Source organism: Cyprinodon variegatus, unplaced genomic scaffold (genome assembly GCF_000732505.1).
Source record: "Cyprinodon variegatus isolate N-32 unplaced genomic scaffold, C_variegatus-1.0 Scaffold633, whole genome shotgun sequence".
Lineage (NCBI taxonomy): Eukaryota > Metazoa > Chordata > Actinopteri > Cyprinodontiformes > Cyprinodontidae > Cyprinodon > Cyprinodon variegatus.
Genome location: NW_015151086.1, coordinates 247991 through 261560, shown reverse-complemented (window position 1 = coordinate 261560; position 13570 = coordinate 247991). Strand labels below are relative to the sequence as shown.

The 13570-nt window shown below is 37.6% G+C and overlaps 2 protein-coding genes across 2 annotated transcripts in view; both read left to right on the top strand.

Annotated features, from left to right (window-relative positions):
- The window catches only part of LOC107096563 (probable phospholipid-transporting ATPase VD), a 42244-nt gene extending 39207 nt beyond the window's left edge, over nucleotides 1–3037 (top strand). The window contains exons 20-23 of the mRNA XM_015393273.1: nucleotides 168–248; nucleotides 331–435; nucleotides 527–714; nucleotides 2262–3037. Coding sequence (XP_015248759.1) covers nucleotides 168–248; nucleotides 331–435; nucleotides 527–714; nucleotides 2262–2457 — 570 coding nt within the window. The 3' untranslated portion in view covers nucleotides 2458–3037. The remainder of the gene's footprint in view (nucleotides 1–167; nucleotides 249–330; nucleotides 436–526; nucleotides 715–2261) is intronic.
- A 3343-nt stretch (nucleotides 3038–6380) lies between these two features.
- The window catches only part of dapp1 (dual adaptor of phosphotyrosine and 3-phosphoinositides), a 13842-nt gene continuing 6652 nt past the window's right edge, over nucleotides 6381–13570 (top strand). The window contains exons 1-3 of the mRNA XM_015393267.1: nucleotides 6381–6626; nucleotides 11598–11720; nucleotides 12121–12254. Of these exons, the coding sequence (XP_015248753.1) occupies nucleotides 6568–6626; nucleotides 11598–11720; nucleotides 12121–12254 (316 nt within the window). The 5' untranslated portion in view covers nucleotides 6381–6567. The remainder of the gene's footprint in view (nucleotides 6627–11597; nucleotides 11721–12120; nucleotides 12255–13570) is intronic.

Genomic DNA, 13570 nt, shown 5'->3' with positions numbered 1-13570 from the left:
TATATATATATATATATATATATATATATATATACATATACACTGCAGTTTGGGTCCTGACAGGGTTAGCTCTTGTCCCGTTTCCGTTTCCCTCTATTGAATCAAACTGTATCTATTGTTTGTTTTTCATTGGCCACAAACAGAATAACACCTAAACTTTCCTGCAGGTCTATGTTCCAGCCACTTTCTGGATCACCATGCTGGATGCCTTTTACCAAAGCCTTGTTTGCTTCTTTGTGCCTTATTTCGTAAGTTTATTTTAGTAAAACCTTTTATTGAAAACTTTTGGTCAGGTTCTCTCTCTTAATATTTTCTGAATGTTTTTCACAGGCATTGTCCAGGTCTGATGTTGGAGTGCTGTCGTTCGGCTCACCTGTCAACACCTCAGCTCTCCTCATCATCCTGCTACATCAAGTTGTGGAGAGCAACACACTGGTCAGAGCCTCAATAATATAAACCCCTCTTTGCTCTCTTTGGAGGTTTATGCAGGATTATTAATGCAAACTGCCCTATTTGTGCTTTTCAGACATGGATTCATATGCTGGTGTTGGTGCTCAGTGCTGCTTTGTATTTCGCCTTTGCACAGCTCTACAGTGCCTTCTGTGTGATCTGCAGCCACCCCACCAACCTGTTTGGGGTTGAAAAACTGCAGATGTCCCAGCCTCTCTACTACATCATCTGCACCCTTACTACAGTCGCTGCTTTGTTACCAAGGTATCGCAAACAATCCCACAGAGTTCTTTTTGACTCAGAACATCTGCTTAGGAGCTACTGAGCTGCATAATGTTGATATGCAGGATTGCAGTTATGGGTACGGTTTCCCACATCTTTCACGTTATGAGTAAAAGAACAATACCAAATCAAACTGGGCCACCTGGAATTAATAACACCAGTGTTGCAAAATGACACTTTAGAATCATTGAGAGTCATCTGTTATTGGATGCAAATACTTTTTGAAAAAGTGTTTAATGGCTAAAATGTATAAAACAAATAAAGGTCAGTTAGTACGAGCCATAGATATCTATATTTTCAGAGAAGTCCTAAATCTGACAACACGGGGGTTTAGATAAAGATTGTCAGCATGGTTTGGGAAGTTTAAGTATGCTAATCAGAAATGACTTTTAACGCCTTTCTAGTTTGTTCCCTTTTGCTCACAAATGAATCCGATTGGTGGAGAATTTGCTTTTACCTCCTGACTATGGGCCCTGGTATCTGGGACCAACATCTATGCAGTGCTTTAAGGTGGGAGATCTGCCTCCCATCAATCACACATGCAATTAATGTTAATGTTTGAGCTACAGTTGCTTTAGATCTGGTTTCTTCTTTCTAATTAATCAACTATGAGGACAAAAATGTTTGCTTGTTGCCTAGTATATCTATGTAGTATAATTTTTCTGATAAAGACATGGTCTTTATTTAATAACCCTTTCAGTGATTCCATAAGTAAATGTTCTATATAATCCCACGTCAAATAGCAATATATCAAGTGTTAAGATGGCCGTGCAGTCAATCTAAGTTCTTCCTTTTTCCCTTAATAGGTAAAAAGGATGGAAAAAAGGCAAAGATTTGCTTTTTTATTCTGTAATCTTTGATATGAGATTAATCTTTCTCCTTTATTTTGCATATCGTAACACGACTTTAACATTTTCAGCCATCAGTCACATAGTTTCTATTTTAAATTCCACACCTCAGCAGACATCTTTTAAAGTCAGAAAAGGGGCGTTTTCCCAACTTTATAAGAAATCCTCTTTAACTTGGGATTTGAAATCAAACGTGTGGTTAAAACAAACAAGGGTGCTTAAGTATACAAACATGTTTTAATTTCTTTCATTTTGCAATTTTTACCAGACTAAAGATGTTAAATTTAGGAGACTACACTTTAAAGAATCATTCTTGTTTTACAGCATCTAAGCATCTTGGGTTGTAAAAAACAAAAACAAAAGAAAAACAGCCTGAATGAAGCTTGGCCATTACTTTAGGTCATGGTTGATGGAACATACAAATTTTATATGAGCAGTTTCAATGTGTTACCCTTAAGTTTCCAGTTCGTCATTACAGCTGTTGACTGTTGCATCTGGAAAAAAAAAGAAGACATTTTGACATTTAAAGTATGGACTAACCCTCAGAAGAAAATGTAAAGAACTGAATCTGTTGATGAGCTGCAGCCAGGATTAAAACACCTGCAGCTGTAGAATTTGGGAATAAGTTGAAAAAAGTGATGCTGTTTGCTGAACCTCTCTATTCTACCTCCTTATCTGCAGGATTTTGTTTCGGGCGCTGTTCAACTCCCTCCACTTCCCTACGTCTCTGAAAACCGCTCATAGAGATGAGGCGGCTGTAGAGCAGTACCGCCGCAGGATGCATCGCTGGAACCTGAAACACACAGCAGCCAGCAGCCTCCCTGTGTGCGCAGATAATCCAGGGCTGGTGCCCAGTGAGGACGAAGTGATGTCATGACCTTTTCTCAGAGACACAGAAGGTTAAACTCAAATCAGCAACTGATGTCAGGCAACAGGAGATAGAGGAGATATTCGGTGCAATGAAGTGTTAATCTGACAGAACTCTGCAGCTTCCTTCAGCTCAGAGAAGACTGATATTGCCACGCATGACAGCAGCTGTAAGACCAAAACCAACAGCTGAAACCAGACTCTGGTTTGGGCCATGAGAAAAAAACACAACCCCAAAAACTTTGATGCTGTTTGAAATGTGTTTACGTACTGTACATGCAGCTATGCACTATAAAATTGTTACCATTGTTTACCTGCTCAGCTCAGGAAGGATTCCTCAGCATCTGACTGACTTTCCTTTGAGGCACATTTATTTATTCCTGTACAGGCTTTGGTTTCTATGAGAGCAGATGCTAAAGCTAACCTGGATGGACATGAATCCAGTTTAATGAAGATTGTCTAATTATTTTTGTCTTTTTGATTCAGTCGACTAGTGAGAGTAAAGATCAACATTCCCAAAGACAGATGGTCCTGTTCTGGTGTTTTGAAGTGCCTTTTCACTCCTTTATCAAGAAAACAATAAAGCAATAATGAATACAATTGAGTCTCATTTTAATGGTACCTGATCTTGTCACATTATCACTTATTATACAAGATTGAATGATTTCTTTTTTTATATATATCATGTAACTTCATGGACTTTGGTTCCCAGGTTTCATTGATGGGTTAAATCATTCCCACATTAATTTGCTCCACTTGCAATAGACAGTAAAGTCTCACCAGGCGATATTCATGTATGAAAACAGCAAAACGCAATTTGAAGCATGCAGATACAAAGGTTTGAAAAAAAGGCAACAGTGAGGTCAACTTTACAACAATGAAACAGTTATTGAAAATTGCATATTCATATTAGAGAAACATGCAAGTGGGAAGTGTGATTGGAAAATGTCAAATATTTGTATCCGTTAATGAAAAACGTCAACAGACTGCAAAAAGTAAGGGGAAAAAAAACATAATGTGGTGATCAAGACAACTGGTGGTTTATTTGGAGCAGCGAAGGATTATGATGTATCTCTGGAAGGAAGGATTCAATTAATTTTATTTGTGTAGCACCAATTTACAACACATGTCATCTCAAGGAAATTTAGAGTTAACCAGATCATCCAGTCAAATTGATTCAAAGTTTTCTAAAGAAAACCAGTTAATTGCATCGATTCATTGACTCAAATGCAATCCTTTACACTAAGTGGACACTGTGGATGACAGTGGAGAGGAAAAACTCCCTTTTAAACCTCCAGCAGAACAAGGCTCAGTGTGAGCAGCCATCTTTGCACAAGATGTCCAAGGAGGGGGGGTGTTGACCCTTGTCCCTCTTCCTATCACCTCCTCTTTCTCCCAAGTCAGGAGTAGTACAGCTGGATTGCTTGAGAAACAAAGGAGTTAAGCAGTCTGTTGGTCCTACATTTGGGGGGAGGCAATCTCCCACTGATCAGGCTCCTCTGAGTGGTGAAGACAATGTGCAGAGGCTGGCATTGTCCATAATGTCCAGCAGTTTAAATGTCCTTTTCTCTGCTACCATCCCCAGTGAATCCAGCTTCTTGCCAATCACAGAGCCGGCTCGCCTCACCAGTTTGTCCAGTCTGGAGGTGTCCTTGGATGGGCTGCTCCCCCAACACACCATGGTGTAGTAGAGCAATGTTTTTCAACCCTGGTCCTCAAGGCACCCTGCCCTGCATGTTTTAGATGTTTCCCAGCTTTCACACACCTGTTGTCAATTGATAGCAGATTATCAGGCTTTGCTGAACTGCAATCATCTGAATAGGTGGGCTGAAGCTCAGAAAACATCCAAAACATGCAGAGCAGTGTGCCTTGAGGACCAGGGTTGAAAAACACTGTAGTAGAGGACACTGTGTTCTTGTTTCCATGCATACCTGTGTTTCTTGTTGGAGCAGAGTTTCCACACAGCAACGGCTGTAAACAGCTGCTCAATTCGGCTAATAAAGAGGAATTCAGCCCTAAGTTGTAGACATGAGATATTATATTATATAAATGATCCAATATTCTGGGCTTATCCCTGAAAATATATCGCTATTTCAGAATAATATGTGATACTTTAGGAATATTTTGAAAAGCTGTCTCTAAAGACTTGTTCCTGGTTTTATCTCATTAACTTTAGCAGAGAATACATTTTATAAATATAGGAAACACTGGCATCTTTAGACTTGTGCTTCTAAACTCTTCCAAAATGAGTTTTTTAAAAGACTTGGAGCATTTATTTAAAGTATTTTTTTGTAGAAGCATTCCTTGTATTCCTTGCCTCCACTCTGGGTTCCTGAGTAAGACCCTTAACTCCAAACTGCTCCCAAGGCGCCACACAAAGGCAGCCCACTGCTCCCCAACGGGAGTCAAATGCAGAGAGTGAATTTCCCCAGTGTGGGCAGAGGCGTAGCCAGGAATTTTTTATAAGGGTGGCCAGGCAATACCTAATGTACACTGAAGGGTGGCCGAAAGTGGATAGGCACGAAAACCTCACGGTTAATCTACACTGTTCCAACAAGAAAATTAATGAGCAAAACATCCATATTTCCTAAATAAAGACAAACTATACATTCCTCCAGTTTTTGCTAACAAATAGACGCAAAAAAATAAACATCTGTATTTCGTGGATAAAAGGTATAGTCGATAAAACTCTGCTTTGAGTTCTGGGGTGTAAATCAATTATCATTACTTACCTACTTGTATCAATAAACATTCTGCATAAAACTGATATTTAAAAGCACTAATATCTAGAAAAATTGATTATTTGAAAAAGTTGTTATTAAAATTGTTATATATCTTTGACTTTAAGACTCCTAGATGACTTGCAGAGACACACATTTTTGTTTTTACCCCATATAACACAAAATCTAGTTCTGAAAAGAGCATGAATTCTGTACTTATCATCTTTACTGTTTGTATATTGATGTGTATAGTTAAAAACAAAAAAAATAATAAAAAGTTTTGAATATTCCACTTGTGAATATTACTGCCGCCACCATCTATATTAAGTCGGACGTACACTGTGCGATTTTTTTCAATTGTTGCACGCAGCTGCAGCTCACACTGTACGACGAAAACGCAGGGTTTCGTCGTACAGTGTGAGTTCACAGCTCACGATGTACGTCTAAAAAACACGTCTGACTGAGCTCCGCAGTGAGATGGAGCTACTCTGACTCGTCTATCTGGTAGCAGAATAAGTAGAAGAGGAATATGAGGCTCACTAGCATGAAACACGCTGCCATATGGCAATTTGTAAAATTTTGTGCTGAAAGCCCTAAAAAGAAAAGGAGACGACGTAATTGGACAAAGACATGGCTGAGTAAACGTGGCTAATATGGTCTGTCAGCTTTACAGAAAGAACTCCCTTTCACCTGCACCGCCGCCATGCTGCTGTGTTTACATCTGAGAGGAAGAAGGAGAATTCTTGTTTGCACATGTTTGATTTTCTCCCGACCTCACAATTCCTGATCGGGAGGTGATCGTGAGAGGCTAATAGCCCCTCAATACTCCCGTACACTACATGACGCACGATCAGGCTGGAAGTCGGCCCGATCGAAAAATTCTCGCACGACTGGAAAATCGCCCTGAACAGGGCAAAGAATCGCACAGTATAAGCGCAGTGTAAAAAATGGTAGGGGTGGCCAATGATTGGCCCCCATGGCCACCCCTGGGCCCCCATCTAGCTCCGCCCCTGATTGTGGGACAATAAAGGGATTTACATACATTTCCCAGTTAGGCCCCATGTGTGGCTGTCATTTTAACCATTCCTTGTGTGTTTCTTCACTTATTCCTGTAAGTGGTTTTAAGTGGGCGGAGTTAATTGATTAAACTCTGGTGTGTGTTTTCTTGGAGAAACTGTCAGGCATTACTTCAAGTCAGGGGTTAAGTTACCGCCCACCTGTTTGCAGGGTTAATTATTTGTAGAGCTGAACAGATAAGAACTGAGTGTGTTTCAGGTGAATGTTCTGCTGTCTGAGCTGGTTTCCTCCTGGGCGGGTCTGACAGGCTGACTTTCAGTTCCCTGCAGCTGCTGTTTGCTCAAAGGTTCCCAGAGCTGAGGAAGGAAGCGGCTGAGGCAGAAATGAGTTTCTACAGCGACGCTTCCAACGATGACCTGAGCGACGAGTTAGAGACTTTGGGGTGAGTTTTTCCTCCTTTTTTACCAGAGGAACAGGGACACTTTCTCAGAGGTCATGAGAATTGTCTTTAATTTAGTCCTTGTCAGTAAAGTTAGGCGGATATTCACAGATTCGGTTTTTCTGGACCAATAACTCATCAGCGGAACATGAACTCTAAAGAACAGACTCCTTTTTACAATAGTTTATTTCCTCCAAACATCTTAAATTGTCCTCTATGCAGAGCTGGCTGTCAGATGCGCAGCGACCGCCTGCAAATGACACCACCACAGAAATATGATAATGGTGTCACAGGTGCGCTGGTATGAAAATCATTTGATGTCAATGTGGTCTCACCTACTTCATACTACTTTTCTTTTCTTTTTTTTTTGTTTGTTGGAGAATACCTAAAAAAATAATATTAATAAAATAGAAAAAAAAAAAGAATTCGAAAGTCCATTTAAATAGCCAAATATTCTGTAGTTTATTTTTTTCACAATAGAAAAAAAGTCAAATAAAAATAAGTTTGCTTTCTAAATCAAATGGCTTTGAATAAAGGGTTTTCATTTTTTATAAGATTTATTATTTAAAAGAGTTTTATTTACAATCTAACATGTTTTAACTCTTGTATGCAAATAGGAAACAAGCAATGCATGTTAGAGTGCCATCATACTTGAAACATAAAATTTTGGTGATTTTAATATTGAAAAATAAATTTGAAAAAATTACACTCTTATTATTCTTTTTTTTTTTTTTTTACAGCAGAGGTGTTCAACAGGGGGTCTGTGACCCCTAGGGGGTCCACCGAGGTGCTGCATGGGGGTCCGAAATATTTTGGTTGATTAGACTTTTTTTTATATATTCCACCCTGCTGCAATTTTTTCCACTAATTGAAATGTCTTTAAATACACATTAACATGAATTCAACACACTGTAGTAAACGGATAAATGGAGGCAGAAAATGTCTTTCAGTCATTTATGCACACATTCAGTGACACACAGGAGCTCTTTCAAGCTGGGCACCATTTCATTCACACCACCTGTCCCGTTAATGAGGGATCAGATTTAGAAATATTTTAATAATCCCAGGGCCACATTATTTTTGTTACATTACTCCATATGTGATAGAGTGACTATGGGACCAGTTTGATAGAACACAGTTTCATATAATACATATAATTATGGTGTCTCTGCTCCATTTTGCCATCAGTTTGGGGGTCCTTGACCTGGAAAATGTTGAAGACCCCTGTTTAACAATGTCCTGTCTGGCAATGTGGCAATAAGAATAATTGTCTTGAAAAAAATTACACTCTAATGCACATTGTTATTATAAACGGCAAACAGAGCACTTTATCTTGTTCAGACTAAAACTCTTTCTTTAAAGAAATGCACTTAAACGTATTTTGATTTTTTTTTTTCAAAATAAGTTATAAATGAGCAATTACTATACATCAACGTGTTGTAGTGCCATCTTGATCATAATACAACTCTGTTATCCCAGTTCAAATCTCTTTTTGTCAAGAAGCAGGTTGGAGTAATGAGCTTCTTGTGCCCATTTCAGACAACTGCAGTTACGCAGTCACAGTTATCATTTATTATTATTTTTATTACTGTATTACATGTTGTGCAAGAAAGAAATCGTATGGATTTCTTTAATAATGGAATATATATATTTAATCATATGTCATGTTGCATGGGTAAGATGTAAAACTAAATTTTTTATGTGCTAATGTTATGCTGCCTGATCTCATTTGACAAATGCAAACAGTTAAATAAAAGTTAAACATTGTTTGGTTGTAATACAGAGTTATTACCAGTATAAGCAAGTCTGCATTAATAAAATGGCATATTTTCTCTGTTTTATGAGTTTGATGCCACTACAGCACACCTTTGTGAAATCCTTGTTTTTTCTTATACTTACTCAGCATGTAGTTGTTGCCCATTTATTAGTTATTTAAATAATTTTTAAAAACACCAACAACAAAAAAAACTTTAGGTACATTTTGTCTAGCTAAGAGTTAGTATGATAAAGCTGATGTGTACTGAAAATACTAGTTTCCAATACACAAATACGTCAGACCACAAACACACATTAAACACATAAAAAAAGCACATAACATAATTCAGATGACAACAAACCTCTCCTTCGTGACTCCATTGAATATTTCTTTCATATTTTTGTGGTGTAGCAATTCGCAGACGGTCCCTGCATGTTTGACAGCTGGTGAGCTAAGCAGGCCAGTGAGAGTCTCCCAGCCTGATGGTTACGCTGGTTTGGGGAAAAATACAATTGTAGCTCAATGTCTGCTGCAGAAACCAGTCAGTCTCTCAGGAATTGTTTTCAATTCAATTCAATTCAGTTTATTTATATAGCGCCAAATTCACAACACATGTCATCTCAAGGCACTTTACAGTTTTATTATCTGTTATCAAATGCACACAGTTTTGCACATTGAACGGGTGTGTTCTCCGAAAGTAAAAAAGAAAAAATAGAAATAGAAACATTGGAAGGTGACCTGAGAAGGTTTTATTTTGTTTCTTTTTGAGTTTAGGAGCTGAAAAATATCTTACGGTCTTTTAAACTTTAAACGTTAGGTTATTTTATGTTGAAGCTGAGAATTGGCTTTTTTATATGCAAAGTGGAGTACTGCGACGTTCCCTCTAGAGTGGCGGACTCTGGTTTAATCAGAGAGGTTGCCTCTATCAAATTAGTCAAATGCTCAGCCTGCCTATAAAAGCTTGATATAGGACATTCGAAATGAGCAACTGACTTTTTAGAGAGAGGAAAATCCAGAACCCATCAAAGAAATTAGCTGTGGATGGATAAATACACTTTTTTAGTTCTGTTTGTTGGTTCTATTTAGAGTATCTTTGCTTATGTGCAGTTTGAAATTTTATGTCAATCTTCAAATATTATAAAAGTTGAACTTTAATGGCTCATTTAGAAATTGTTGGGGTGATTCTAAGGAGTTCTTAAATGTGCTTCTCTTGTAATTTAGTGGCACTTCTGCACTGGAGCAAAGCTGTCGAAGAATTTCCACCTTTGAGCAACTAATTGTAAACGGTAGTTGATTGAATTAGACTGATTATCCATCTCTGTATCTGTCTATGTTTTGCTTAACCAGGGCTCTGGTCATGGCAATAATGATATGTCCAATAAGGAGCAGTTCTTGTTTATCTCTTCCCATTGGAATGTGCCTTGGAAAAGCCCTACCTGATTTCAACTGTGTCCTGAAAGTCATTCTTAAAATCAAGATTCATATAAATAATGATTAAAGTAGAGATTGTGGACCTCATACAGCAGAGATGGATGGAAGGCTGACTGCTTTTGTGCATCCTCACAAAAACTGACTTGTATTTATCAGGTTTGTCAACCATTAGAGACATTAAAATTTTGAAAAATGATATTACTTAGACATTAGAAGTAAGTTGGTAGATTTCAGCTACTAATTCAGGAAAAGTCCTGTAAAAAGTACAAAAAAAAAAAAAATCATCATTGAAGATGCAAAAGTTTTTCTTCATAATCTGTGTTGTCTATAAAACTCAGCATAAAAATCAAACTTGGAAAAAAATTAAGATAAAACTGATGTATTTTCCAACTATATAGATGATATTACAAGCTGATGGATTAGAGTCAAACGATTCAAACTAAATATTTTGTTTTTTTTGTGTGTTTTTATCATAACTTTTATAAAGCCAGACTTTAATCTCTGCCCAACCTTGAATGCAAATTGAGAACTTCCACTTCCCCTTTTACTGTTTATTTTTTCATTCACATCTGCAGCACATTTTTAACTGACTATTTCCAACTTTCCGGTTCACATCTTTGCTCTGTTGACTGTATTTTCTCTTTGTCCAGCTTAATTTCTATAGTTTGAAACCTAAATAGTAAACGCAGAAAGGTTAAAGACAATATAATGAAATCAACCATGTTAGTCCAAAGAAGGTAAAAAAAATACTAAATTTAAGAAAACTTAAGTTTTTGCTATTCTTGAAAACAATTCAACCTATATGGGTGAACAGGGTGTAGTATTTGGATAAAATATCTCTTAAATGTATCAATGATTTTTTTTTTTTTTTTTTATATTGAGTTAATCTAGTTTTATTTGAACTTGATTCGGCAATATATTTATTTAACTTAAAAACTGAACTAGTTCATAGATAGAATTAGAATTCCTCCGGGTGAATCCCCAAAAAAAGTGATGCACAATAAAAAACGGGTTTCCATGTATGGGCCCCTGAGGAATGCCACATGTGAGATTTTGCAGGACTGATAAAAATTTAAGATTTCCTTAAATTGTACTACAACCACTTTTGGTGTTGTTAAAACCGGTGAAAAGCCTTTAAAACCAAAAGTATGTAGTCATATCATAAAAAAATTACATCTGTTCTATTTTAATTTTACCTTTTTTTTTTTTCAATAAATAAACATTAGTATTACTATGTGTATTTTTTTTTTTTTCTTTCGTTTAGGGAATCATTCAATTTCAAACCAGGGCTGAACAATTATGCCAAAAATCTAAATTGCTTTTTGTTTCCTTATTTCAAAAAATATTTCAATTGCTATTTCATTTTTGATTTTCCTTTGCAGTAACCACACGTAGGTAGATGTTTCACTCCAGAGCTTAGTTATTTCCATGACCTTGGAATGCCTGCTTTTCCTGAGTGCAATGTCACAGAAATGTATTATTGTGCGGAAAAGTGCTTACTTCTGTTTGCATACTTTGATGTGTTTGCTCGCAGCAAAAGCAAACTATTCTCTCGTTTTTGTATTTTATCTAAATACAATGCATGTAGGTGGGTGTCTAGGGCAGATGTTAGCTTCTTAACTTTCCACAACTACAGTTATATTTTGGGTATTTTACACTGACATGTCAATACGCCTTACATGGTGGCAATATAACCCTTGTTACTTGCCCAAAACTTGCCTTTTAATTAAAAGTGCTTTATTTCCTTTATCTGTTTAACTTTTAATCTTTTTTTTTTTTCTTCCCAGGTGGTACCACTACGATCTGTCCCGGCATGCAGCAGAGGCACTCCTCATGTCCAATGGGGTGGATGGGAGTTACCTTCTTAGGAACAGTAACAATGGACCTGGCTGCTTTGCCCTCTCCGTAAGGTCAGTCAGACGAAATTATCTTAAACTCCTTATACAGATTGGTCTTTCAATAATGGGTTAGGTGAAAACTGCATTACTTCTCTACTTAGGGGCTACCGTCACATGTGGAGTACCTCAGGGATCAATGCTCAGTGCTTTGCTGTTAATATTTTTATACCCTATTTTTTGGAATTCCGTCTTGCCATAACCATTAAGTATGTGGCTCTAATGTTGTTTTTTATTATACTGAAAAGACACAAGTCATTAGTCAGTGGTTGCACTTAAATTTCTAGACATTCTAATTGTAATTGTTATATATATCAGCTTCATTCTTTTTTGAGTTGAATATAATGCTTATGTAGCTGGTCATTGTAATAATGTTAGATCAAAAGTTTGTTTCTTCTCATTCTGTGCGACACAGAGCAAAGGACTCAGTGAAGCATTTCCATGTGACACGCAGAGATAATGTCTACCGTTTTGGGTTTAACGAGTTCCCGAACCTTCATGACTTTCTCAGACACTTCGCCAACCAGCCTCTCCTGGGAAGTGATGCAGGTACAGTATGAACACCTGGATTTTCACAGACAGGCTAATGAATTAAATTGCTTCTATTTCCAGACTTTAAGGGTTCAAAAGAACTGACAATTTTATGCTTTTAAGGAATTTTATAAATTTTTTTTAAAGATGTAATTATATTTCTTCAGCAGACAATAAAAACAGATAAAAATAAGATAACACAAAAATATATTCACACTTACTTTTGTAGTTTTTGTTTGCTTGAACGTACCTTCATCTACAGACATTTTTATAGCGTTAGTAGTTGAACATAATGTTTCCATCTTCAAATTTTCCATTTGATCTTTAATGGATTGTATAGTCTATAGGGCTGCACAGTTGAGCCGTGGGTAGCACTGATGCCTTGCAGCAAGAAGGTTCCGGGTTTGAATCCCGGCTGCATGTAGTTTGCATGTTCTTCCTGTGCATTTGTGGGTTCTCTCCGGGTACGCTGACTTCCTCTCACAGTCCAAAAATATGACTGTTAGGTTAATTGGCTTCTTTAAATTGTCCTTAGGTCTGAGTGTGTGCATGAATGGTTGTTTGTCCTGTTTGTCTCTGTGTTGCCCTGCGATGGACTGGTGACCTGTACAGGGCGGACCCCACCTCTTGCCCATAGACTGCCGGAGATAGGCACCAGCAACCCTTGTGACCCTAACAGTGGCTACACCATTTTAAATGAGTGTCACAATTCACCTTGAAAACTAGATATATCCCAGAATACTTTGCTCGGAGAGCTGTCCTTGCAAAGCATTATGGGATTTGCTTTCACAGTGGCCCACTGTTGCTACCTGACAGCGGCGATTAACAATAACAAAGATGGCGAATGTGTAGCAAGATTTACGTGGCCAACGGGGAGCAAAAAGTAGTGATCATCTATCTATATATAGTCCCTGCTCTATATATTGATTGAGGGATCTAGGGGTTAGGGTGGACGTTCGGACACTGCCACAGTTTGTGAAACACACTTCACTTCTGGTTTCTCAGCAGTCCTGCCCAGGGTTCTGCTGTTACTGGAGGAATTTAATCCTATGTGCCACTCTCCTTCTGGATTATTTTACTGTGAAATACCATTTTTGTTGATCAGTAATCTAACACAATTAGTTATCCATCTATGCATCCATCCATTGTGTTTGGCTTACATGAGGCTGGGTCAGCAGGTACAGAAAGGGACAGTTCAGTACTTCCTCCCTTGGATTTGTCTTGGAAAATCACAACTAAATGATCATAGTCAAGGCTTGGGATGGAATAGGCCATTTCCACTTAAGTAGTACTGGATAGAGCATATTGACAGACATTTTTATTTATTTATCTTA